The following is a 26,779-nucleotide window of genomic DNA, read 5'->3' on the forward strand; positions in this document are numbered from 1 at the left end:
GCGGAGAGAGAAACGTCTCCAAGTACTTTGGGGGTGGGGTGAGGGGAGTGGTCCTGACCTATGAGTCCCCAGCAAACTGGGACTACTGACCTGGGGAATGGACTAGGTGTGTCACAGAGAGAAGGGGATGTGTCTGCTTCTTTCTAGCCCAGGAAGAACTGGGTCAATTATCGTTCAGCATCTGGGTTCCCATAGGGCCCAGAGGATCCCTGCAGTTTGTCTTCCCAACCCTCCCCTTGCTGTACTGCCCCGCTCCACCCCATAACAGAATGACACCTACTCAGACAATGTGATGCAACCTCGTTTTATTAGGAAAGGACGGTGGGCACTGGAGTGGCACTTTCCAGGGTCCGGGGAGGCACTGGGGAGGGGTAACAGAGATGCCCGGCAACTAGAAGGCACAGCTGCTCTCCACGAAGCGGCGACACTTCATGACCCGCAGGTACGTCTCAGCCTTGTGCAGGTCCTTCTTGAAGCAGGAGAGCAGCCCGTAGTTCTTGAGCAGCGCGTCATCACTGCGCATGTTTGTGTCAAATTTGTCGTAGGTCTGCTTGAGGATCTGCCCAGCCCGGGGGCTGCCATCTTCCAGCTCCTGCAAAAGGGAGGGAGAGACAGACAGGGAGCCCTTGGGAGCGGCTGCCTCCCGTCCCCTCCATTTGCCACCCTCCCCTCCAGGCTTGGAGAAGGGTGTGGAGGGAGGACTCACAAGGGGAAACAGGGAGAAGATTTCTCCTGGGTCAAGGCTGGACTGCCACAGAGAGAGCAGGCACCTCTCTCCCCCAGCCCACGGGAGCCCCCCATCCCTCGGCTAAGCCAGGAGAGGGCGGGCATGGGCCCAGCCTGGGGGACCCACTACGCCATCCCCACCTGCATCAGGGCCTGGATGCCCTCCTCCAGGTCCTTCAGCTTCTCATAGACGCGGTCCGAGGTGCCAAACACCAGGCTATTGGTGAAGACCCTGCTGAGGAACTGCACGGGCCCGAGCCACGACTGGATGAGCAGCAGCGAGAAGCGGAGCAGCTCCACGTCCTGCGGGCAGATGGGTGGGTGGTGGGCGGTGGGCGCCGTGAAGTCGGTGGCGGGGGCGGGGGAGGGGGGCAGCCGCGGGCCTCCCTCCGCCATCCGTCACCTTCCGCCACCAGCCACCACCCTGCAGCTCCTCGGGGAGAAGACAGCCCAAGGCCCGATGCCGAGAGATGGAGCAGCCTTCTTAGGATGAGGGAGGCCCCTGCTCCTCGGTCCGCGATGGCCACTCACCGATCTCTGCTGGGCCTCGTCCTTGCCTGTGGGGGCCGGGATGGTCTCCGAGAAGCAGAAGGCAGCCTGGGTGTTCTGGATGGAGTATCTCTGTCCCTCCGGGATGTAGGCGCGCTCCTGGGAGAAGGAACACACGCCCGGGTCTAGGCTGCTGCGCGGTTCTCCTCACTGCTTTATTAGGAACCCCCCTCCGTTTATGACAGCATCTTCACTCGGATAAAATACCTCTGAACTCCTTAGTTTCCTCCCACTACGTGGAGGGGGCACGGATTCAGCCCTTCCTGCCGCCCGCCACTAGTACGCGTCCCTGGGGAGCTTACAAACTCTTTGTAGGTGTCAGCCGCCAGTTGGTGCAGGTGCTGGGCCCGGAGCACAGCGTTGGCAAACAGGCTGGACAAGGGCATGGCTGGGAAGGCGCCCACCTCCTGAGTCCAGGGCAGGCAGAGCAGGGCGAAAGCCAGGAGCATGGAGGTCCGAGGGCCTAGAGAGAGACAAGGAGGGCCGGAGAGGGAGGGGTCCAGAGAACTCGAGGCCTGGTTCCCCTGCCAGTCCTCCACCGCCCCTCCCCACCGGGGTATGAGAACATTTCAAACCTGGTCACATGTCTGGGGGTAGATATCTGTGCTCACATCCAGAAGCCCCAAAGCCTGAGGTTAGTGCCCCCGTCCATCTGCAGGGCCCTCCCATCACCCTTCAGTACACACCGAGCCCGAGGGGATTTTAGGGGTGCTTACCTGCAGCCATCACAGCTGGTGAGCTGTCCACAGGACCCTGAGCTGTCTGGGGAGATGGGTCCTGGGGTCCTGGAATTGGTCCCTTGTGGGCCGTTTTTATACGCTGGCCTCTTCCCTCTCTCTGCCCCCACCTATTTTCTTTATACATTTATGCACGGGCCACCGGCAGGCCTGGGCTAATGGATAATTTAGAACCCCCACCCACTCATCCTGTTACCGCTCCTCCTCTGGGGTCATGTCCCCCAGGCTTGTCATCTTCCCCTCTCCACTGTCACCTGTCCCGAGGGCTGTACGCACAGAGTCTCAGCTTGAGAGACCACCCAATCCGTCCTCTTTTTAAGGGAGAGGTAGCAGAAGGGAGTAGCCCGAGTCCAGGCACACTGTGGCAGGGTGTCATTGTGGGGTTGTCCTCCAGGGTGAGGAGGGTCCAAGCTGGTCCCCTAAAGGGGGGCTATGTCAGGATGGATGTACCCTGAGAGCTATGTGGATGCTTCCTCACTCTCCACCTCTTTCCTCCTCCCTGAACAGCTCCCCTCCATCCACCAGAGAGAATGTGTGTTTGGGAGAAGGGGGCCAAGGATAGCAATAGATTCTGGGGTTCCTGGGCACAGATTCCTCCTTTGCCCCATCACCATCCTCCTGCCGCCTGATCCAGCCTGAGGTAGCTGGATGCAGGGCTAACCCTGACCGCTAGAGGGCTCCAGCCCCACACATTGCCCTCCCCTTTGCCGGAGCATAGGGACTCCCCCAGGTGGATAGGGCAAAGGACCAAAACTTGAGGCATTGTCCCTGCTCCTTGGATGTGCCACAGAGATCCCGGGAACAGACACTGCTTACAACTGCTTCCTCCCATAGCCCTGTCACCGTCAGTGAATCTCAAATTTGGAAGAGCCCTTGAGGACTTGAGTCCCACCCCCAGCACTGGAGCTCTGGGCACAGCACACAGAAAGATGCCCTCTCCAGTCATTGCAGCCTCCTCCCCGTCTTTCTTCTCCTCCTTTTAATATTTGTATAGAGCTTATCAGGTTGTGAAGAGCAAGCCCATGCAACCTCACATTAGACCCTCAGGACCATCTTGTGAAGGAAGTATTATCACCCCATTTTACAGAGGAGGAGACCAAGGCTCAGAGAGGCTTACTTACATGAGCTACCTCAGCCAAGGCAGCAGATCTCCAAATCCTTGCTCTTCCCACGTTGCATCATCCCAAGCCCTTTCTTCAAAGCGGACTGGGTGGGCGCCACTCTGTTTTTTAACTTTTAAATCCCTCTGATCACAAGCGTCCTGCCCCTAATCACAAGAGTCCCTTTGCCTCATTTTGTCCTCCCTTAAGAGTCAGCTTTTTGTCCGTCATTTTCCAGGTGAGACTGGCCCAGAGACATGGGGTGCATGGCGGAGACCTCATAGCAGGGCAAGGCCAGGGTCAGGAAGGCTAGGGCTGCAGGCTTGCCACCTCCTGGTGCCCAGAGTTGGGGCTATTTCAGCATCTGGAGGTCACCAGCGTCAAATAGTCCCCCAAGATAAGAGCAGGAAAGAACATATTGCCCTCCGTTTAAACCTTCCATCCCTTGAGTCTAAGAACATTTAGCACTTGACCCTGTGGGGAAACGAACGAATGAGCAAAACTTTCTAGAGGTGGTTGGTTATAGTGTTGCCAACCAATGCTGAAAAGTCACACCCCCATGGTCCAGAACCTGAGTGCTTGTGCCTTGCCATCTCCCCCTTTAAGACCAGAAGATAGAGCTCTCTTTTCTCTCATCGCTCCTGAACCATTGCCCGACCATGCCCCTGATTCTTTATCTGCTACGGAGGGCACAGGGACCTGTGGGAATTGTCCCCAGGCATGACCATAGGAGGACTAGAAGGGAGTGTCATTAAAGAAACAGGCTCTGAGGAAGATGGGGCCACAGGAAAGATGAGGACACCCCTTTCCTCTCCTTCCAGAGCCACCAAAGGGGAGGAGCCGGGCAGGAAGTGGAGGAGGGTCTCTAAGCCCCACACAGCCTCCTGTGTCCTCCGCCACTTCTTCCTTCTAGGTCACCTGGGGGAAGGGACACTGAAGTGGAACCTCTCATGACAGACTTCTAGCTAATACTGGGGGGACTAGTATGTGAACTGTGGACCACAGGAGAAGCTCAGGCCTCCCCTATGACTGAGGGTACAAGAGCCCTACTTGGGGACCACTCGAGATCCACACAAGGTGGGCACAGGTGAGGTGTGGCTGAGGCTCCCTGCCAGGCAGGTTACTGCCAAGAACAGGTGGGACCAGCCAGAGCAGGGGAGAGTCTCCTCTCACCAACCCACTTCCGGTTGGCCCACAGGATTCTGGGGACCCCCGGGATACACCTTTATTAAAGGTGACCACGGTGGCAGCCATCGGACCCAAAGAGGGAAGAACTGGAGGGTGGGGGGTGGATACTGGTGACCCTTCTCTCTAGTATAGAAAAGGTCTTTTTCAGGGTCTTTAGTGATGGAGACACATACATAATTCATTGCTAGTAAAAGATAAACTTTGAATTAGACTTGGGATTTTCATGCTCTTGCTAGGGAGTCACTCACCCCTTCTTGGGGCACGACCTGGGACCAGACCCTTGGCTTCTCCAGATTCAGAGGCTGCCCCACAATGGCCTCTGCACGGTGGCCAGTGAGGAGAGGCTGTGATCAGCATCTCCGGGGTCATCCTCAAAGGGTTCGGGATGAATCCCCCCATTATCTTGGAATCCATGAATTTCAGTGTGTTTGGAAGCCCTTCGTATTTTCAGATTTGACCATCTCTGGGGTTCTCTGTGCCTATTGTGGAAATTCAAAGATCTACTCTTGATCCGAAAGTGGCCTCTTTCAGGCTTCAGGAGCACTTCTGAAGTTCAAGTCCACGCGGCTCGGGGCCATCTCATTGTTTAGAGTCATGATTGCCCTGGTCTTAGGGAGAGCCACAGAGGGACTGGAGGCAGCTCTTTCCATTCTCCTCTGGTCACTTGAGGTCCATGCTTCCTACCTCTAGCTCTGTCCTGCTTTCCTTGAGGCCAGAGGTTGGGATTGCCCCCAGGATATGCTCCACTTTGTCTTTGATTCCAGCATGAGTCTGATGACCGCGTTGATCACAGCTCATTGGGTCAATGTTTTTAGAGAATATTATGTGGGGATTCCCAAGGGCTTCTCCAGGGGGAGGTGGAAAAGGAGACCAACATTTCTGAGTGCCTTCCATGTGCCAGGCACTGTATTGTGTGATGCGGAGAGGGTGAGGTGCATTCATACAAGGACATTCAGGCTCAAAGAGATAAGTAGTTTGCCAGGTGTCTCTCAGCTCCTAAAAGATGGCAGCCCAAGGCCCCAGTCTTCCCACCACAACGAGCTCTTTAGAAGCCTCATCTAGGAAAGACAGTGGCGCCGCTGGGCGTGGAAGCACTATCCTTACTGCAAAGCTAGCAGGGCCGGATCAAGTCCCAGCTCAGAGGATGTTCAATGAAGCTTGGGGGGAATTGAATGCAAGGAGCTTCAGCCCAGAGTGAGGTCCACAGACACCAAGAAAAGAGGCAGTAAAAAAACAACTCGATGGAGCCCGATTTAATGAACCAAGTCGCATCATCCTTCCCATTTGTGTTGCACATTTCAGTGTACATCACGTTTTCACTTCCTTTATCTCATCGGACCCTTGAGTTTGCCAGAGGGCTCAAGCATGGAGGAAGGGCCTTGGAGGGCTCTGGGGTGGGGGGGCAGGATGGGGGCAGGCACTCCTGTGGGTTGATGGGGATGTTGTTTACCGTAGGTGAGGATCTCTGAACAATCTAGAAGAGCAAAACAATCTACATCATGGGACCTACTAAGCAATTTCCACTTGGGGGCTTATTCCCCAGGGAGACAAGCCCATTGAAAAAGAAATATAATAATACCGGGGTGTGTCCAGCAGCTGTGGGAAGCCTGAGGTGCTTTCCTGATTGGTGCTGTCAGCTGGAAATAACTTCTGCCTCCTCCTACCTTATTCTGTGGTTGTTTGTGAACATCTTTTTCCCCTTAAGGGAATGTAAGCTCTTTGAGGCTGGGTTCATGCCTTTCGTCTCTTCACTCATTCACTCATTCTCTTTTTCCTGTATTAACTGATTCAGTAAGCAGTTGTTGTACCTTCCATGTGCCAGGTATTGTACCAGTTCATTATACCTACATGAACAAAGGACACAATCTTTTCTCTGCTGGAGTTTACAGTCTGCAGGAGAGACAACAGCGAACAAATAAATACAGAATGATAAAATTTATACAGAAATTTCACATTGTGAAAACTACCATGAAAGAAATAGCTAAGATATAGAGGTGAGAGCGTAGCTCTAGGGAGTGGGGGGACCTGGCAGCTGGCACCATCCCAGGCCTAGCAACTCACCAAGCGTCTGCTAAGTGGGTTGAATGGATGCAAGGGCAGTGCCAAGGAAAGAACTCAAATATTCCCCGCCCCTGGCCAGAAATGGCAAGGCAGCCCATTACTTGTCTTGATGTTCTCCTCGTAGCAGAATGAATTTAACATAACAAGTACAGAAAAAATGATAATACGGGATCTTGCCATGCACAGCAATACATACCTGAAGAAATTTAAATGCAAAAAGGAGACAGGGCGGCATGCGTATGCTGAGGGTGAGCACTCACAGATGTTCACACAGACCCACAACCTGCAGAACCTGAGCCCCAAACAGGACCTCACGAGGCATCTGGCCCGCCCACTCCTGCCATGTGAGAAAGTGGTCTTAGGGCCGAGAGAACGATGTCTTTTTTTTTTTTTTAATTAATTTGATCTGTGCATTAGGATCTGTCTAAATGTGTTTAAACAAACTACACTCTGAATTCAGGGTTTCAGTTTTGTTAAGTTTTGTTTTCTGTGGAGTCACCTAAGTTTCCTAGTAAAGGCTTTGGGGTGGGAGATGGCTGCTGAGGTGTCGCCAAGTGGCAGGTTTGTTGGTTTTGGGTTTTGTTTGTTCCTGAGTCAATAGCAGTTCCCGAGGACACCAACTAGGTCCAGCCTGGAGAGCAGATACAAATCCAGAAATCTCACAGGTGTGGGCTCTGAATCCAGCTGCTGAGGTTGCCTGCAGAGAGCAGAGCATGCGCGGACCAGAGTCCCTGGTCCCCCGGCTGGATGGCCTTTGAGGCCCTTTGCAGAAGATCCGGCCAGGCTGCACACCTGCTGGGGGTCCAGTGACACCCAAACAGCAGCAGCTTTCCGAGTTTTGTTTTGTTTTTCTCTAATCTCCAATTCTGCTGGAAAAACACCCAAACCCTTGGGTCAGAGCACCCCCGGCCTAGCAACACCTGCAGCCAGGGGGCCGGAAGTCAAGCTAGAACGGAGGAGGAACCAGCCTGTGCTTACCCCAGGCCCCGGGGGACAGGGCTGGATTCCCCCAGTGGGCAGCAGGGCATGTGCCCACCGAGGGCCCTCGGGGCTGCATTCTAAAGGAAGAGGGGCCCAGAGCCGGACTCCTGGAAGGATGGCCCAGTGACTCAATATCCTGGCCTATCAGGAAGGAGTGGGGCCTTCAGGGCTTTGCGACTTGTGAACAAGGGAGATGGCAGAGCTGTCCCAGGATTCTCTCCCTATGGCTCTCCTCCTGCTCTGGCTCAGGGTCCTTCGAGGGAGGCAGCTGTGATGTAGTAGAAAGAATGCTGAGTTTGGAGTCAGAAGATCTGTGTGTGTCTTTTGGCCAATTATGGTAATCATCTCCCTGGGCCTCGATTTCCACATTTTTAAAGTTGGGATGCAGATGTCCCCCTTCCAGGGTCACGGTGAGACAAGCTCACGTAAATGAATATGGAGGTGTTCAAGAAAATCTTACTGGCAGTTAAGAGATTCTCAATATATAAATATTTGGGGGACCCAGCAAAAGAGTCTGATTCATGTTCTGTAACTTGGTTGTGGTGGTGGTGGTGGTTATACAAAGCTGTAAATCTAAAATTCATGAAAGGAAAACGAAGTCAATTTTACTGTAGGGTAATTTTCTAAAAACCAGCATCTGGTTCAGCTCCTTTGGATAAGATTTATGATTCCCGTTTTGTAGATAAAGCAACCGAGATCTGAGACGTTCATCGCCCCCCACCAGCATCACCCAGCTTTGTTTCCGCTGCCTGTCAGTTCTGGGGGCCAGGGACCCATAAGTTGGACATGGGGACACCCGTAGTGTAAGCCTCTAAGACAGAAGAACGGACCAGGGAGTGCTTCTACATCATAACCATGAAGGCAGTGCCCTTGCGGGGTGGGTGTCTGGTGGTCGAGGCAGGCCTCCCTGCTCAGATGATTCTCTGCCAACAGTACTTCAAAGCATTAGAGAAACTCAGTTATTCAAAGATATTAAGTTGTCTTTCAAAAAAGCCAAGGCCTCCCCAGATTCAGGGCAGCCCCAAGCAGGGGGAAGACCCTGCTGTGCGGGGGGAGAAGTGAAGGCTCCGTCCCACCCCCAGCCGGCTGCCCAGGGTCCCTGGTGGAGGTCGAGGCCAGAATTAGCGCCACTATGCAAAGCAGCAGGAGAGGAAGGGCTGCAGCTCAGTGGAGACAGATGCCAAAACAAGCCAGTTTCCTCTGGCAGCCCGGACACCAGGGAGGGAGGAGGCCCTCCCCGGCTTGGCCCTGCCTGGCTCTGAGTGGACACCACTGAGCGACGCAGAGATGGACCTGAAACCCCAGGCTTGGGGGCCTTGGCCACCTGCCCCACCTGGAATGCCAGGGGGAGCTGCTCTCACTGGTCCCCCCATGCTGGCCTTGGTTCTCCAGTTAAACTGGCAGCTCCCTGAGGGCAGGGATTTCTCCCATCTGAATCCAGAGCATGCATGGCAAAGAGGTATTCTGGGCTCCCCCCCAGGTCAACAGGAAGTGGAGCTCAGCCTGGCTCTGCACACAGAGGTTAATTTCACTTCAGCTCCCAGCCCTGAGCTGCTCTCTGTCGCTCCCGCAGCTGGCAGGTTGGGGACCATTTTGCCTCTGATTTTGTGCTGGGAAAGCCTGAAGGGGTTACCTAAGGATGCCCAGATTTCACCACCACAGAGCTTCCCACTTTAGGAATCTCTCTTGCATAGCTCTGGGTCAAATTTAAAAAAGTATCCAGGCTTCGTAGGGGACAAGGGGGTGTGTGATGGAGTCAGGGGAAACCCTGCCCTCAGGGAGCTTCTAATTTAACGAGAACAAGGCCGGTATGGGCAGCACAAGGTAGTAGCTACGCCAGAGCTGGAGAGGCCAGGGTCCAAACAGGGATTAGGCAGGGACTGGGCACTCTGGGAGGGCTTCCTGTAGGTGGAGGGCCTTAAAGGACAAGAGGATTGGGGTGGGTGGGGGAGGGCAAACTCTTCTAGGGCTAAGACCTCTGCCCTACAGAGCAGGACTCAAGTGCTGCTTGTCGGCTGAAGGGAATGCAGGGTGAGGGTATCCCCGCCGAGAAGAAGGGCCAGTCCATTCAGCCCTTCTCCACTGCTCGGGGCCCCACTAGGGTCAGAGAGCAGGGGAAGAACGGGAGACAAGGCCACAGGTCCCAACTGGGCCGTCAGAGAGAAGCAGTGTGTGAGAACCAGAGAGGGCTCTGAGCCCCATGGCAGCCGTCCCTCCTCACACCCCATGGGTCCATGGGTGCCCAAATATTTGCGCCCAAACAGGTACTCTCATCCACCCCATAACCATAGATGTCACAAGCCTGTGTGTCATTTCTCAAGACACATTGTTTATTCCGTGGGAGAAAGGGCTCAAGGCCAGCAGCCCCCTGGCGTGGGGGAGGGCAGGAGAGAGCAGGAGAGGATGGGAGAGGGATGAAGCTCTCGGTGGCCCAGCTGCAGCCACGTGCGGGTGGGCCAGGGCCCTTCCCGGGCTCTACAGGAAGCCGGGCTGTTCTGAGTCCATTTGCAGGTTCCAGACAAGTCTCTGCCTTCCCCGTCCTGAATAGGGGATGGATCCCCGCATAGCACCCCCAGAAGGCTGGGTCCAGCCTAGCCCCAGAGAACTCCCTGCTCCAAATCACTGCCCTGTGGCCCTTCCGCTCCAGTCCCTTTGGCAAGAGATGGGGACCAAGGGCTGGAGGGGCAGGCGGACCTGGTGGGCCAGCTTTGGAGGCGGACAGGGGGTTCAGGGTAAAGGGGATGGGCTGGGAGCCGGGCGGCTCTGAAGCAGTCAGTGAGGGCCCAGCGGGCTATGCCCAGGGGCTTGGGGAGGGCCGGCCTCTCACTCCTGGCCTGGGTGTTCACCCACCGACCACTTCACCTCTCCTGTCCGCAGCGTCACTATATCCTCGTAAGTGGCTGTCTGGTCAATGTCCAGGCCCTGGGGACACGGAGCGGAGCTCAGGCCTTGGCCACTCCCTGAGCGCACACAGATGGGGCCTCTGAGCGCCCCCCCTGCCCCCCACGGCCCCGGGAGCTGCGGGGTCCACCCCACTCCTTACCTCATAGGTGTGATCTTCCTCCATCCCGGCCTTGCTGTCATCCTGGCGGGTGAGGGACGGAGAGAAGACTGTTAGCTTCCCCCACCCCATCCACTGCTGGGCCAGGCTGGGGAGGGCCAGGGAGATTGGCCCGGGGCGAGGGGTCAGGGGTCAGGGGTCAGGGGTGAGGCGCACTCTGCGAGAGCAGCTGTTGCATAAAGGAGTGATTGAATCGGTAAATCGATGGGCAGGCTCTGGGGCTGGGGAGATGGAGACCCTGCCCGTGCCCGGCCCGCCCCGTGGCTGCTTCCCCGGCCCCCAGGGTCACCTTGTCCAGCAGCAGGAAGATGGGCACGATGATGAACAGGATTATGAGCAGGGTCTGGATCAGGATGATGCCATCTTTCAGCGTGTTCCGCCGCTTCAGCTGCGCCAAGGTGCTGAACCCTGGGGGAAGGTGGGGCGGGGGCGGTGAGGCTGGGGCCCCCCCTTCGGGCCTGCGCCCCTCAGGACCTGCTTCTCAGTGGCTCTCCCAGGTGCTCGAGGGCCACAGTCACCGCCACGCTGTGGCCCCCCTACTGGTCCGGGCTGGGGTGGGGTGGGTGTGGACCGCTCCACGAGCACACCCGCTCTCCTCCCTGGCTGGGGGGCGGGCCCCGCACGCACCCATGACCCGAAGCTCGGTGCCACAGCCGCGCTCTGTCCTCGGGGGACTCTGCGAGCACTCCTGCTTGCAGAAGTAGATGCCGTTGTCCGGAAACTGGACGTCTTGGATGATGAGTGTGGCCTCGGTGCTGTTGTGGGTCTGGAGGATGCGGCCCTTTTCGGGGAGAAATAGCTTGGCCTCCGAGTCCGTCTCCTGCTTCCGGAGCCAGCTCACGTTGCCGGAGTCCCCCAGGTGGCACTTGATTTCCACCATGGAGCCCCGTTTCTTGGCCACGAAACGTGGGTGCTGCCAGATCCGGGAACACGAGCTTCCTGTGGGCGCCAAGGCTGGGCTTAAAATCCCGCTCCTTCTTCTTGACCGTCGGCCCGAACTCAGGCCCTCAGCCGTGGGCCCCCGTCCTGGGCAGCACTGACCCCCGGCTCAGCCCCCTTGTCTGTCCTTGCTTCTTGGGATGTGGGTCAGACATGAGGCAGAGGTGTGGGAGAGCCAGAGCCACGTGAGAAGCCACAGGCCAAGCCGCCGGACCCCGCCCCTTCCTGATGGCCCACACTTCCCGCCTGATTTTCCTTAAGAAGGGCCTGGAACCTTCTGATTCCTTTCCACGTCCATTACAGTAGCCCGATGCCGGCCTCACCCCATGAGGCCAGAAGGCCCATAGCACAGCCTCCGGCCTGGCCTGGTGCTCTCACCTCTCCCTGCCCTGGGCTACCCACACCAGCCCAAAATCCTCAGGGGCACCCCGCAAATCCTTAGCCTGGCAGTCAAGGCCTCCCACATCAATCCCCTGGCTGTCTCTCCTCCATCTCCTCCCTCCCCCCTTCCGTGTGGACCTGCTTCTCTTTTTATTCCTAAGCCTTCTTTCTTCAGTTTGCCATGATGTCCCCGCCCACCTGCTCCAAGAAGCCTCCCTCCTGCCTGGTTCCCAGTCAGTGGTCCCCTAGGAACCCCTGCGACCTGTCGGGGTCCCTGAGGTTACGGTCTCCTGCCGGGGCTAAGCCCAACTCCCCAGCCAGGGAGAACGGGCCTGAGTCCTCAGTGGGGTTCCCACTGGCCCCCACTCCAGCCCTGGGCTTGGCACTGCCCCAGATCGCTGGGACTGGAGCACTGATGTTTAATGAGGATGACAGTGGAGGAGGGGGGACTGGAGGTACTTCAGAGCCAGGTCTTACAGAGGGAGGCCGACCCTAAGGAGACCTGGGGATGGGAGTCCTGGGTGGGGAGACCCAGGGGGCACAAGGGCACAAGGACAACCATGAGACAGCACACAGGACAGTGACCGGCTTTGGACACAGACATACTTGTCCCCAGAATGGGCGGGGGAAGTTGCTGACCTTTGGGATCCCGGTAGAGCGCCTCTGTTTTGGCCTCCAGCACCGTCTCACCTGCTGGGTGGGAGGAAGTGGGCGGGCCGGTCACTGGGACTTGGTTGTCCCACCCCTGCGTTCCCAGACCCACTTCCTCCCCGCCCAGGACATCAGCATCAAGACCCCTCAACTCTCCCCCAGCCCTGCTCTCGAGAGACTAGAGCGGGGTGGGGTCACCAGAAGATCCGACTCCCAGCCCCCCTTCTGCCCTTGACCTTGAGCTGTGCCTGGATGAGACGGGAGGGAAGTTACAGCTGGAGGGCTCCACCGCCTTCCAGACCAGGGCACCACTTCTGGAACATGCTTGTCCCAGGTCTGCTTGGGGGCAGCTCTCCACTGCCCGCCCCCCACGCAGTGCCCTCCAAGGCCTGGGGGTGAACCACACTCTTCTTTCTCTCTCCTGGGCCTAGGTCTTCTGCGGTCAGAGCCTCAGGCCCAGCTCAGCCTGACACCCTCCGGGCGGGAGAGGGGCTGGGGCCGCGGAGCCCTGAGCCATCAGCATGGCTGATACCCACAGACCTGGTCCCCAGGGCTGTCAGAGGGAGACAGGAGGCAGAAAAGTGTGAGAGACAGAAGGAGGAGGACGAGAGAGCAGGAGACAGAACCAGTGGAAACAGCGGAACCAGCAGGCCTCTCGGCTCGGGCCGTACCTGAAAGGAGCAGCAGCAGAGGCACCAACCAGCTGCTGAGCCCGGGACACAGCGCCGGCCCCGCCATGCTCACCCCTCCGTCTCCTGCCCCAAGCCCGTGACAGCGGAGGCTCCTGGGGGGAAAACGTGTAACTGCCCAGGCTGCAGCCTGTCTCCTCCCCGCCTCTTCCCCACCAGGCCCCTTCCTGCCATGCAAATTGGGACCCAGGGGAGGCACCAGTTCTCCGGGGACCCTGGGGGAGGGCAGGCTCTTTTGTCAGCTGTGCTGCTAAGGCTCAAGGGTCACCCCAGCTCGGACACTACAGCGGTGGACGCCCCGGGTGGCGGCGGCCTCTGTGTCCCCACCCCATCCCCGTGCCCTGGGGCCCCCTAGCCTCCCACCTCACACTTAGCTGAATACACATGGGTCCTATGGATGAATGCGAGCGTGGCCTCTCCACCCTGGACCAGCCTACACCCTGTGGGAAGAGGGGCACCCAGGAAGGATGAGGCAGGGGTGCTGGCGGGCAGCTATGGGCCCAGAGCACAGCCTCTTGGCTGGAGTGCAGGTGGCCATGTTGGGGGTTGATGGAGATTTGACCCTGGGGAGGAAAGGAACCACAGTGGTTCTTGAGCAAAAACAGGCCAAGAGTAACAGCCGCTTGGGAGATTTGGTCCAGGACCTGGCGAGAGGGCCCCTCCCTCACTTGGTGGGAGAGTTTTCTGGGAGCTGCCAGAGAAGGTGGACTTAGATGTTGACAGCTTAGAGAAAACCCACCACTCAGCAGTCAGGGGACTCTCAGGGCACTGAAGTGTTATCCACAGCTCCAGGGGTCTCGGGCAGAGGACAGGAGGCTAGTATGGGGGAGTCTTCAGGTTCTGAAACAAAAAGGATCTCTGGCTTTGTCTCGCCAGTCAGCAGAGTGGTGGATGGAACCATAAGCCTAGGAGCTTGTCTAAGTTCAACTTTGTGCCCCTGCCCCTGGATCAGACACAACCCTCATCCCTTGGGGGCTCGGGGTGGGGGAGGTGCCCTTGTGCAGTGCACAACCTGCACAGCTGCACATGGCAGGCTTGCATCCCTCAGCCCCACAGCTGAGCCCACTCTTGAATTTTATGTTTTATGGAAGCTTCTTTACTCTCTCTTGGCCCCTCACTCTCTGTCTTCTTCCAACTGCCAGGAGGGGAAGGAAGATGCAAATCCTGTGTCCTCTGCCTACATATTCTCCTTACCACCTGCCAGTTTTCAAGCGGCCTGTGCTGCTGGCAGGTCTGTTTGGGTTCAGGGAGACATGGACCCACCTCCTAGGCCAGGGTTGGTGGTGAGGAAGACAGAGGTCTGAGTGCTGCCCCCTCAGTCCTGAGCATAAGCCTCACCTGGGATGGTGGGGTCCACCCCCCCACCCCCACCCCCGAGGAGTACGGGCCAGGACTGGAGCTGTGGAAAGCGGGGACAGGAGGGTTAATTTTCCCTCCAAGGAACAGCTCGTTCCTGGCAGTCCCAGATGTTCTTGTTGTTTCCAGATGTTCCAAATGAAAAAAAACAAAACAAAACACATTTCTCTGAAAAGGTGTCAGATGTTCAGTTCACAGAACAAACAGCCCAGGAATATAAACATCACCTGAGGTCAGCTTGGGGACCATGGGCCCCTGGTGGGGGAGGTTCGAGACTCCCCCAGAGGAATGGGGGAAAATCCAGGGGTCTCTTCCTTTAGCAAAGTACCCCCTGGTGATGGAAGCCTTGGTTAGCTTTGGGGCTAGCGTCCCCCAAAGTTGGGAGGAAGATGGAGAAGGCTTGGGATACACACGTGTGTGTGTGTGCATGTAGCTGCTGACACGGGTGTGCTCCCGGGCTGTGTGGTGTGGGACTGCTCAGGAGCTGGTCCTGCGGCCCAGGGTGACTCTAGGGGGCATGGAGGTTGGGGGCGCAGTAGGTGTCCTCCAAGCACACACCCATCTGCCTCTCCCGTGGGCAGGGATGCAGATGTGTCCTTTGGACTTCATTCCCATTCATGCCAGGAGTGGGTGGGGGCAATGGGGGCCCCACCGCCTGCAGGGTTATTTGTCACAGTTGGGGCCATGCTGTTCCCTCCCCAGTGACAACAGTACTGAGCTCTGTTCGGGGCTTGTGACGCCTTTTCTTTCCTGGAACAGGAGGCCTCGTAAGTCCACTCCTGCCTCTGCCCCCGGCTGCCCTGGGCTGTGCACCCCGACATCAGGCAGCCCTCACCCCACCTTTCCAGGAAGGCAGCATCAAAATAAGAGATGGGGGTGTAGGGAGAAGGGACATGGAGCTTGGGGGTTTGGGGAACAAGAGGACGGGGACCCCCAGTAACCCTGGGAGGGTGGTGGGAGAGGACAGAACCTCAGTTTGGAAAGAAGGGCTCTGACCTCTGCCGCTCCCCCCAGCCCTCGCCTACCGACTCTACTTGGCTTGTTGTTACCAGGGGAGACCTGCAGGCTCAGAAGGATTCGGATGTGAATCCTGACCCTGCAGGAGACCGGGAAGCCGCCTCAAGTCACCTGGGGCTTCTCAATGAAGGGTGGTCCTGCCCCACAAATGCTCCAGGGCCATTGCCAAGGTCAAATGACCAATGGACACCTCTGGCATTCATGGGCCAGGGGGCAGTGAAGACCCTGCCGTGGGAGGGGCAGCCTCCCACACAGCAGAATTTCCTTGTCTCACATGTCAACTGCACCCCTGTTAAGCAACACCCGTGCTTAACCTTTCAGAGACCAAGTTTCCTCATTTAGGTAAAACAGAAATAATTGTAATAATATCTTCTTCGTAGGGCGGTCGTGAGCCTTGAAGGGACTCAGATTCACCCTCAGGCAGGTGGTGCGTAGGACTGATAACTGGGGGAGGGTCTTGATTCCGAAATAGGAACTTTGGTTATCTATGTTTCTCACCCAGGATTTTGTCTTTTTTCTTTTACCATTCAAGGCTCAGGGGAAGGGTGGGTCAGGGCACCCTCAAGCTCTCCTGTCCTTGGGGCCAGAGAGGGACCTGGGCGAGGTTTGGAGAACTTTCATGTGAGAAGGAGCCCCTCTCCCACCTCTGGGAGGGAGGTCAGCACCCTGGTGGGGGGCTCAGGGAGCCCTGCGGGGATGTCAGACCCCTCCCCTGCAGGCAAAGACAACCACACTGTGGGAAGGGGCTCAAGGACATGGCTGAGGGATGTCGGGGTGGCCTGGGGGTTCCCCTCCCCAGCCCCCAAGGGTGCCATGTAACCTCAGGACCCAGGAAAAGGGGATACAGAAATCCTGAAAGGGACTAATACTCACTAGTTTGGAGGAATACAGTCTTGGCTATCAGAAAACAAAATTAAATCTGAAATTACATTTCACCCACTGGGATTGTGGCCTGAGCTCACTACATAACATTACTCTTTGTCGTAGGTCCATGGGACCCTGGGTTTTCTGGGGTCAGGGGTCAGAGGCAGCATCCTGGGGGAATTGTACCTCTGGGGAGAGGGAGGGGCCACACCGTGTACCCATAGGCACCTTAGGGCCTCTGAGGGGCAGAGAAGTTATGGGGGCTTCTGGAGAGGAGGGGCTGGGGACACGGGTCCCAACACCCGTTTCCTGGATGCTGTCGTGGGCAGGGAGACGCAGTGTGGTGCTGTCTGTTAGGGGAGTGAAGGGAGCAGGGCACGACTCGACCTCATCTGGCCTCTGGGATTCCAGCTGTGAGGCTGGAGTCCCAGTCTCCTTCTGGAGGGGGCAGGAGACGGCCAGACGGAGCCAGAGGAGGGAGCTGGGGCTTCCCCAATCCCTGGCAGCTCCCCAAGTCTTCCCCACTTGGCTCAATCCCCACCAGCCCTTCTTGCTGCCCTCAGCTCCCGTCGATGTCCGCACGCAGAAGCACAGAAGGAGAGAGCCCACATGTCAGAGGCACCGGGGAGGTTTATTATAAGAACTGTACAAAGGGGCCTGTCTACTGGCCTGGCTTGGGCCTGTTCCCACCCGGACAAGGTGCAATGGGTGTGGGTCTGCAGGGGAGGAGGCTGCAGGCAGGGGGAGGCCTGGACCCCGCTCAGCCACGCTGGCTCTGCAATCTGCACACGGTCCCGTGGAGAGTTCAGTCCAGCAGGGGCCGAGGCTCTTGGGGCCTCACTAGTCAGAGCCCCAACGAGGAGGGAAAGGCAGTGGGCGGAGTGCTGGTCAGAGAGGAGGCTGACCCCTACAGGATGAACTTCTGAAGAAAGAGCCAGAACTGCTGCAGGAAGAGATGGAAGGAGCAGGGGCCTCATTCCAGAGAGGACCCAGGCGGGGCCGGGAAGCGGGGCTGGGCGGTGGGTGTGAGGAAGAGAAGTGGAAGAGGGCAGAAGAGTGGACTCACGGGGCTGAGAAGGATGCCCAGGCAGGGTGGTGAGGGGGCCGGCGAGCGCGGCAGACGGAAGGGAAGGCTCCGGCCTCCGGGCGAGCACAGACGTAAACACACACGCACACACGGACACACGCACACGCGTGCATGCACACACATGCACACACGCACACTCACACACGCACACTCACACAGAGGTTGTTTTGGAGGTTTTGCTGCTTCCTGAGTTTTAATCAAACTGTTCGCGAGAAACAAGAAAAAGAAGAGGAACTAAGGGCAACGGGGGACTCGATGTGCAAACCTTACCACCTGTGTTCACACACACATACACACAGCACAGGGACACTCACACAGACAGGCCTACAGAGAAGACACACACACACACACACACACACCAGCCAGACACTGCGGGGCACACTGACACACATGTACACAAATATACCCATACACACATGCGTATGCAGGCTCTGAGGGACACGGTGGTTCACACACACACACACACACACACACAAACAGAGCTATACACAGAGGTATAACGCTGGCACACAGGCACACACACACCGATGAGCAAATCCAGTGACCCCTAAGCCTGCGTCTCACCCCCTCCTCCGAGCTCAGCCTCTGTCTGTTCTCGGCAGCCGGCGGAGGACCGGCACCGCCATGCCCAGGCCAGCAGTGCCAGCAGAAGTGCCGCCTGGCTTTCCGGACGGCAGGAAGTTGCAAGGTTGGGTCTGAGCCAGGTGAGCAGTGCCTGCCCCAGTGTGGAAATCTCGAACGTGGGCTCAGCTAGAACATTCTTAGGATCACTTTGAGGCGGGGAAAAGGATGAGGTGTGGTGGAGGATGGGGAGGAAACCTCTGGGGTTGGGGCGGCTGCCAGGAGCCCCAGTGGTGCTGATGCAGGAGGGAGGGAAGGGGGGAGGGAAGGGAACCTTCTTCCTGAGCACCAGGGTCCCCGACACCACCCGAGATCTGGGTGCTCCGGCCAAGAAAGCCCCCAGTGCAGCGATATGCTGGTGGGATCCAACCTGTGCTACCCATCCGTGCTTTCCAGAAAAAGACGATTCCCAAATGGAATCCTCCCTTCTGCTCTTCCCCCAGGGGCCAGCCAGGGAGCCAGGGGCCTGGGCAATGGACAAATCTGGAAAAGGTGTCAGGGGTCACACCGGCCCAATGAGTCAGGATCCAGTGGCCCATCAGGTTTGTGGAGCCATTTCTGGACCAGTGATGCTTTCCTTTTCCAGAGAATTCCTAAGCTGGCAGGGTGATGCTGCACCCAGAGTCAGGGGAGGGCTGGCGGGCCCTGGGGTCAGGTGTCTGCTCTCACTGAAGTTAAGACTTCCTTGTCCTGGAGGGAGCTGGGGGGGCCTGAGCCACTTCCTGGGGAGAGGTCAGTGGCCCTTAAGACTCTGGTGGCAGGAGGGCGGCCAATCCTTCCATCACAGGCCGGCTCCTCCCCAAGAGGGGAGCAGAGATTCTGATGTTCCAACCTCCCCCGGGGCCATGAGGAGGGCAGCAGGGCCCCCGAGGAGGTGAGAGCAACTTGAAGGTGAAATCACGGAGGCAGCAGCCTCGGGCTCAGAGTGGAGACTTCAGGTACAATTCCCGTTTGCCATGGCCTGGGTGACAGCCCACCACGGCCAAATCCTGTCCCCGACAGGGAGCTGGATCAGTCCCAGACGCAAAGCTCTAGCTCCCTCAGGGGCAGGCGCCACGGGGGAGCTTTGGGGCTGTGCCACCTCACCGCCACCTGCTAGACAAGAGACTCTTTGACCCCTGGGCACACCATCTGCCCCGGGGGTGGGGCGGGAGGGAGGGCTGTGTCTGTGGGTCTGATGGACAGGAGCCCCAGGGCAGGTCTGGGGTCCCATGTCGAGCCCCTCCACTCCCCCTTGCTCTGCAAACCGCTGTTCCCGTTCTCAGGGCCATACATCTTGCTCATGGTGTCAGCAATCAGCCCCTCCTTCTCGGGTGCTGCGTCCCCGCTGCTGTCCTGACTGTGGCGGTACATGTAGGAAGCCTGCTTCACGGAGCGCTGCAGCAGGTGCCGGCGGTAGGCCCTCTGGATCTTGACGGCGCACACTTCCTCGTGCTTCCTCTTGAGGGTGGTTGTGATGGGCTCGTAGGAGACCTTGGATGGGTTGGCAGCCATGAACTTCTCCTCCATGGTCTCCTTGAGGGCATCCATCTCCCCAGAGTCTCCCAGGACCTCTTTGGTCAGGGCAAAGAGGATGTCCAGGCAGTGGATCTTGTCCCCTGGCACCATGGGCAGGTCCAGTGTGATGAGCTTGATCTTGTTGGGCTTGGCGAGCCTCAGCGGCTCCTGCAGGGTGTCCACGAAGTCAGAGAGGCGGCTGTAGTCGATGAACTGCGTGGCGTCGGGGTCAAACTTCTCCCACGTCTCGTAGAACATCTCGAAGTCATCCTCCCCGAGAGGCTCGCTGCTCTCCTCCGTGGCCACGTTGAAGTTCTCCAGGATGATGGCGATGTACATGTTGACCACGATGAGGAAGGAGATGATGATGTAGCTGCAGAAGAAGCAGATGCCGATGGAGGGGTTGCCGCAGTCGCCCCTGATGCTGGTGCCCGGGTTCTCCAGCGTGGGGTCGCAGTCGGGGGGCCCGCTGTTGAGGATGGGGCTGAGAAGCCCGTCCCAGCCGGCTGACGTGCTGATCTCGAAGAGGCAAATGATACTGTTGCCGAAGGTCTCGAAGTTAAACATGTCGTCGATGCCCGACTCCTTCTTGACGTAAGCGAAGTTGGACATGCCGAAGATGGAGTAGATGAACATGACCAGGAAGAGGAGGAGGCCGATGTTGAAGAGGGCGGGCAGTGACATCATGAGAGCAAAGAGCAGCGTCCTGATGCCCTTGGCCCCTCGGATCAGCCGTAGGACGCGCCCGATCCGCGCCAGGCGGATGACACGGAACAGCGTGGGTGACACGAAGTATTTCTGGATCAGGTCAGAGAGTGCGAGGCCTGCAGGGAGGAAGCGGTGAGGACTGCTTTCCCCCTCAGGGTGGGCGGCTGGGTCGGGGAGCAGGGGGCATGCGCGGCTCAGGGGGGCCCAGCCCGCTGGGCTCTTCCCCAGAAAGGAGCAGTAGAAGCTCACCGCTCAGAGCGCAGCCCGAATGGCCTGACCCATTAGGCTCTCCCAGGGGTCTTGGGGCCTGGGCTCCATCTTTGCCCTGACACAGCTGCATGGAGGTGGGACGTGTCAAAGCGAATGGTGGTAGGCCTATCGCTAAGGCTGTTTGCAGATGCCATGGATGAGAGGGCGGGGGAGGACAGCTCTGGGTGTGTGACTTCAGGCATGTCACCTAATTGGTTTGTGACTCAGTTTCCTCGTCTGTAAAATGGAGGTGACAACAGTACCAGCCTCAGGCCATTTGCTGGGAACAATAGGTGAGCTAATGCCTGTGACGTGCGTAGCACAGTGTCAGGCAAATAGTATATGATTGATAAACGCTAGCTAGTTACTATCACAATGACACACAGCTCTCCTGTGTGAAGGACACTGGAACCCTCTTATGTTTTTCTCGAAGCACACGGGCACCACTGGACAAGTAAATGTTTCTCAGGTGTGGTCATGCATGTGAAGGCGACAGGTTGCCTGGGAGCCCACTGTACGTGCTTTTGCGCATTAAGCGTAGACACCAGGTGCACACGCGTGTGTGTATGTGTGAGTGTGAGCACGGCAGGTGCGTGAGCAGGTCTGTGTGTGGACACGAGGATGGGAGCGCCCGGCCTCCCTGAATGACTCAGACCAGCCCGGCCCTGCTCACCCACAATGGACAGGATGACGACCACAAAGTCGAAGATGTTCCAGCCGACGGTGAAGTAGTACTGGCGCAGGGCCAACAACTTGAGCGCGCACTCGCCAGTGAAGATGATGACGAAGACCGTGTTGGCACTGTAGAGGACGTCCACCTTGAGCTGGCTCTGGTCATCCGTCTCCACCATCATGGTGACCATGTTGAGGCAGATGAGGGTCATAATCGTGATGTCGAACGCCTGCTGCGTCACCAAGTCGTACACCGTGCCCTGGATCTTGTTCTGCAGCAGGGATGCGAGCGCGGGGATGCACGCCGAGGGGTGTGGGGGGCAGTGGTCAGGGCAGGACGTGGACCGGCAGAAGATGCAGGAGGACATGACAGCATGACAGGGAGAGAGACAGACAGAGAGGAGGTGTCAGGTCTTGTGGCAGAGTCGGCCAGGGCGGGGGCGGCGAGACCCTCCCATCAGAACAGGCCAATCTGTGGGGTCCGCGGGCATCTTTCCTCACTCTGGGACCTTTCCTCCCGTCAAGGTCCCCCAGCAGCCCCTCATCCTTCTCCTGAAGTCATTGCTCACTGGGGGGCTTTCTGGACATCCTCTTCCTCCCCGTTCCAGGGGCCCTTGCCCCAGAGGCCACCAGCTGAAGAGCTGACTGGACACTGGGGAGCTGAGCAGGCCCAGGCAAAGGGTAAACCAATGACCGGAGTTCATCAGGCAGCTGCTGGCGCCCCTCCCGGCAGGTGGACCCAGCCTCATGCCAGGGACATAGCCTGGTGGGCAGAGCGCAGGCTGCATTTTGCCCCCTGCCCGCCGTGGCCCCCTTAGGCAGGAGCCTCATACAGGCTGCAGGGGGAGGGGCCCGGAAGGCTGGTACCTGGGGCCGGGGAATTGGCTTCTGAGGCTTCTTGGAGCCAAGCTTCTTCATGGCGTTATAGTATTTCTTCTGTTCCTCCGTCATGAAGAGGTCTTTCCCTCCAAAGTATAGTGGGATGGGGCCCGTGAGGTTGCGGTGGGGGGTGTCCTCCTTCTCACTTTCCAGGACCTCCCCCTTCTCACCTTCTCAGGCACCACCCTTAAAGCCACCCGCACCCCAGCAGGGGAGCCGGTGGGACCTGCCTGGAGCAGCCAGAGATGGGGGTCGAGGGAGGCAGGGGAAGGGGGACTCAGGGGCCCAGAGAAGGGAGGGGAGGGGACTGGGCGACCGACAGAGGCAAGGGGTCAGCGCAGCCTCACTGCCCGCTTTGTGCCACCTTCCATCAATGTCTCATTGGGTCCTCAGAATGAGCCGGCATGGCAGGCGGCACGAACCTCATTCTGTACATAAGGAAACCAAGGTTCGAGGTGGCCACATCTCACTTGTCCAAGGTCGTCTGGTGGGATGTGAACCCAGCCTTGCTGAATCATGCCGCCAGCCAGCAAGAGCACAGCAGGTGCAGAGGCAGCATTTGTGAACATATGAAGGAAGGAGTGGACGGAGGGAGGGAGGAGGGAGCCCGGGGAGGGGAGGCCCCGGGGAAGGTCGGGCTGGATACTTATCTTCTTCTTCTGCTGGTTGAAGTTGTCGATGATGACGCCAATGAAGAGGTTGAGGGTGAAGAAGGAGCCGAAGATGATGAAGATGACGAAATAGAGGTACATGTAGATGTTCACCTCGTACTGGGGCTGTTCCTCCTTCTGCAGGGGCCACAGGATGGAATGGGCTGGGCTGGGTGGGCTGGGGGCACATGCTGCCTGCTCCCTGTTCCCCATCTCACTGTGGGCCCATCCACCCCCAGGCTGTGGGGTCTCGGGGGCTCCTGAGGAGGCAGCATGGGGTGGGGATGGATCTGAGTCCTCTCCCCTGGCTCACTCACCAGCTACGTCTCGAGGACCCCCACTCACCTCCCGGGAGTCCACAGCTGCATACATGATGTCCATCCAGCCCTTGAAGGTGGCCTGAGAGAGTGTGGTTGGGTGTGAGGGGAGGGGGCTGCCCCCTGCTTCCATCATCCTTGAGTTTCCCTCCCTGCCCCCGCCTGGTCCTCCCCAGAGGCTGCCTGCCCTGAGCTCCCCTGGGGAGGCATCCAATAGAGACCGGAGAGGTATAGACACTACCTCTGGGTCCCACAGCCCTAGAAGCAGGGTGGGCGGCCCCCTAACAAGGAGCGGCAGGGCGCTCAGGTACAATGAGAATGCGGGGGCACCTCCATCCCAGCCTTGGGCAGGGGCAGCGGGTCACACTCACCACCTGCAGGAGGGAGAGGTAGCCCAGACCCACGTTGTCGTAGTTGACCTTGACGTTGAGCCAGCGGACCTGGCCCGTGTGCATCAGGCTCTCGCACTCGGACTTGTTGTTGACCTCGGAGATGGCGAACCTCCCGGAGGTGGTGGTGTTCACGCAGTAGTAGAACTTGCCGGCAAACAGGTTGACTCCCATGATGCTGAAGATGAGCCAGAAGATCAGGCAGACGAGCAGCACATTCATGATGGAGGGGATGGCGCCCAGGAGGGCATTCACCACCACCTGGGGGCCAGGGAGGGGGTCACTTCCAGATCCTCTCCCAGGCAGGCGGGGACACCCAGTCTCTTCTGGGAGAGGGTTCCCACCCACAGTAACCAGGGGACCAGGCACAGTTGGGCCTTGTTGCGCAGGGAAGGCTTCCTGGAGGAGGGCCCATCTGAGCCAGGCCTGGGGGAGAAGTCTGCTGGGCTTTACTTGGGGGCGGGGGGATGGTAAGCAAGGAGTAGGGGTAGTGGGTTGCCGGCCTGGTGGCTGAAGAGGGCTCTCCGCTTGGCTGGAGCCATCAGCCCAGAGTGGAGGCTGGGCTTCTCTGGAAGCAGCCCGGCCACGGGTCACCGGGCAGGAGACAAACACTCTTTCCTTGGCCCCCATAGGAAACTCAGTCCCCGTGACCTGTTCCCCTGCTCATCTTCTCACAGGATTAGAGACACAGACCCAGAAAAGAAGCCAACAGAGTCTTTGAAGCAGCAGGACCCTTGGGAATGGCCTCCTGTGCACTGCCAGCGGTGGCCACCCAGGCCACCCTCATTATTTCAGGCTGAACTGAATCTGAGAACTATCTGTTTTCAGGGAGAAACTGTTCCATGACCTCCAGACAAAGTGGGTGGCGCAAGCCCGGTGATGCCCAGGGGAGCTCTACTCCTGGCTGGGGCACCAACCAGCTGCCAGGTCACTTTCTCTCTGGTGGGGAGGGGTCCCGGCTCCAGGGGTGGGACGGCCCAGTGCTGGCTGGCCTCTTGCATGACCAGGAGGGAGCCACCAGGCTCTGTGCACTGCTGACCTGCAACCAGCTGCTTCATGGAAGTTCGTCCCTCTAGCGTGGGTTTTGCTCCTAACAGACACCCCAACCCCCCACCCCCGCCCCTTGCCTGGGGAAGTCCCATTGGTCTTGCCCAAACCCTGTATTTACCTGTCACTTCCGCCCTCAAGGGCCTGAGGGAAGGGTGGGCAGGCTTGGAGTCCTGGGGGGCCCCAGTCTGAGGCTGGGGAGGGACACCTATAAACCCACAGACCTGCTTTCCTTCCTCTCCTCCTGCCTCGGTGCCCTCAGGCCCCTCCTGGGAGCTGCTACAGCCTCTGCTGCCCCCAGTGGTGGAAGAGATGAGCGAAGGAGGGGGCTGAGGGCGGGAATGGGCACTTGGGCTGGTGTGGGAGGATGCCTGGGGACCTCCGGACCTGGACCCCTGGTGGTGGCTGGAGTACAGACACCCGCAGCCCCCTTCCAAGCTGTGGCTGCTCCCCCAGTCCTTAGCCCTACTCAGAGTCCCCCTCGGCACCCACCCTCATGCCCTGGAATCTAGACAGTGCCCTCAGGGGACGCAGAGCCCTGAGTGTCCGCAGGGATTTGATGGGTCCCAGCTCCGAGTAGCCCAGCCAGTTGGCCACCAGGCTGATGATGGAGACCTGTAATGGGAGGGGAGGGTGGTCAGGGAGAGCAGGGCCTCAGCCACAAGGACCGCCTGGGATCTGACTGCGGGGCCGGGGGTGGGGCAGACTCACATCCACGATGAGGAAGTCGAGCCAGCACCAGGCGTTGGTGAAGTACACCTTGAAGCCATAGGCCACCCACTTGAGCAGCATCTCCATGATGAAGACGTAGGTGAAGACCTTGTCTGCGTATTCCAGGATGGTCCGGATGACTCGCCGCTGCTCGATGTAGATGTCCTCGAAGGCCTGGGGGCACCAGCAGGGCAGGGTGGTCAGGGCCCAAAGGAGGCCAGGGCAGCAGCCACGTCCCTACCTGCCTAAGGCTGCTGGTTCCCAGGGTTCTGGCACCGGGGCCAGGCGGGGGCAGACTCCCCGTGCCCATCATGCGGGTGAGCCAGTGAGTTCCCGGTGGGGAGAAGCCCCTCAGCTCCCCTTCCCCAGGCCTAATAATAGTAACCCTCACTGGTCTGTCAGGGGGGTTCACCTTGACACATCCTGCCCTCCCAACCCCCAATTCCCAAGGCCTTCCCCACCTGATCCCCGGCTGGGACCTGTCAGCTAAGGATGCACAGGGATTCAGAGCCCATCTGTCTCTTTAAGAAAATTAACACAGTCTATAACACATCCTGGAAGCACTGGTGAGTTCTTTAGGATTCTCTGGGTTCGGGGCTGCCCAGGTCTGGCCCCTGCCTCTGCCCAGTGCCCGGTCCCCAGGGCAGCGCCTACCAAGGCTCCACTGCTGAGCAGGATCATGAAGACGATGAAGGTCTCAAACCAGTTGTGCTCAACGATCTTGAAGCAGCCCCTGCGCAGGGTCCACCACATCTTCCCTCGGCCCTGGGAGATGTCCACGTAGAGGCAGGGAAAGCGCTGCACACAGGCTGGGGAGGGACGGCGGCAGGGGCACCGGTCACGGGCCTGGGGGCCACCTTAGGAGGCACAGTCCCGCCACCTTCCCAGGATCCGCCCCCACCCCCTACACACACACAACCACATGCAGAGACATTCCAGAGCACAGGGGTGCAGGCAGCCAGCACAGGTTGTACAGCCGTCAGGCTGTCCCCATCCTCCCCCACCTCGCCCAGGCAGCCTTCACTCTGCCACAGCCCAGGCCCTCCGGGCAAAAATGTTCCCGAGGGGCGAGGCAGGCCTCTCTCTGGCGGACGAAGCTGAGGAGGACAGTCTTAGAGCAGCCACAGCTGAGCGCCTGCTTCGTGCGGTGCCGGCCACACTCGGGGCTCCGTGGGGATTCTGCACAGCAGCCCTCGGGCTGATGCTACTGTCACCTACCGTCGACACTGCAGGGGTCAGAGGCTCAGGGACTGGGAGGCATCCCCAGCTCTGACACCCCTTCCCAGCATTCTATTCTCCTGGGGTGCCGCAGGGCAGGGCAGGAGAGCATCAGAGGAAGAAGGCCCTGCCTGCTTTTGGTGATGCGTGTGTCCCCGAGATGTCCCCAAGGGGGCAATGGGCTGGGGCTGCTGCCGGCCTCGGGCCCCTTACGGGGTCTGCCGGGCTGGGGGAGGCACCCAGGAGAGGTGGGGTCACACACGCGGGCTGGCCCTCACCCTCGGTGAAGCACTCCTCAGGCTGCTCCCCCTCAGGGCTCTCCTCGGCCTGTTCCTTGGGGTCCTCCTCGGGGGGCTTGTAGTCGGCAGTGCTGCAGACGGAGGAGTTCCCGTCGAGGGGCTGCAGCGGCTTCTGCAGAGGCCACAGGGTCACGT

The 26,779-nt window shown here is 58.7% G+C and overlaps 3 protein-coding genes across 4 annotated transcripts in view; all 3 read right to left on the reverse strand.

The window, feature by feature from the left end:
- Positions 1-295: 295 nt before the first annotated feature.
- Positions 296-1,972, reverse strand: LOC111182618 (somatotropin). The gene is made up of 4 exons (XM_089901418.1): positions 1,578-1,972; positions 1,258-1,374; positions 868-1,029; positions 296-592 (listed from the first exon to the last, which is right to left on the reverse strand). The coding sequence occupies exons 1-4, from the start codon at positions 1,722-1,724 to the stop codon at positions 392-394; spliced, it is 627 nt and encodes a 208-aa protein (XP_089757544.1). The 5' UTR covers positions 1,725-1,972; the 3' UTR covers positions 296-391.
- Positions 1,973-9,651: 7,679 nt separating this feature from the next.
- On the reverse strand, positions 9,652-13,168 carry CD79B (CD79b molecule). 2 transcript variants are annotated; one of them, XM_022589147.2, is made up of 6 exons: positions 13,046-13,168; positions 12,363-12,416; positions 11,031-11,342; positions 10,693-10,811; positions 10,386-10,427; positions 9,652-10,264 (listed from the first exon to the last, which is right to left on the reverse strand). In XM_022589147.2, exons 1-6 carry the CDS (start codon positions 13,110-13,112, stop codon positions 10,166-10,168), a joined length of 693 nt encoding a protein of 230 aa, XP_022444855.2. In that variant the 5' UTR covers positions 13,113-13,168; the 3' UTR covers positions 9,652-10,165. The 2 variants fall into 2 exon arrangements, with proteins under 2 accessions (XP_022444855.2, XP_022444856.2); XM_022589148.2 differs by having other exon boundaries at positions 12,363-12,413; positions 13,046-13,152.
- Positions 13,169-16,947: 3,779 nt separating this feature from the next.
- SCN4A (sodium voltage-gated channel alpha subunit 4) overlaps positions 16,948-26,779 on the reverse strand; it is a 29,550-nt gene continuing 19,718 nt past the window's right edge. Inside the window, exons 15-24 of the mRNA XM_022589149.2 lie at positions 26,624-26,756; positions 25,782-25,936; positions 25,128-25,301; positions 24,909-25,031; positions 23,352-23,630; positions 23,009-23,062; positions 22,664-22,801; positions 22,002-22,106; positions 21,136-21,406; positions 16,948-20,329 (exon numbers count right to left, since the gene is read on the reverse strand). Of these exons, the coding sequence (XP_022444857.2) occupies positions 19,104-20,329; positions 21,136-21,406; positions 22,002-22,106; positions 22,664-22,801; positions 23,009-23,062; positions 23,352-23,630; positions 24,909-25,031; positions 25,128-25,301; positions 25,782-25,936; positions 26,624-26,756 (2,658 nt within the window). The 3' untranslated portion in view covers positions 16,948-19,103. The remainder of the gene's footprint in view (positions 20,330-21,135; positions 21,407-22,001; positions 22,107-22,663; positions 22,802-23,008; positions 23,063-23,351; positions 23,631-24,908; positions 25,032-25,127; positions 25,302-25,781; positions 25,937-26,623; positions 26,757-26,779) is intronic.

The sequence above is a fragment of the Delphinapterus leucas genome, chromosome 19, assembly GCF_059928025.1.
Source record: "Delphinapterus leucas isolate spDelLeu-1000000601 "Yukka" chromosome 19, BTC_Dleu_Yukka2, whole genome shotgun sequence".
NCBI lineage: Eukaryota > Metazoa > Chordata > Mammalia > Artiodactyla > Monodontidae > Delphinapterus > Delphinapterus leucas.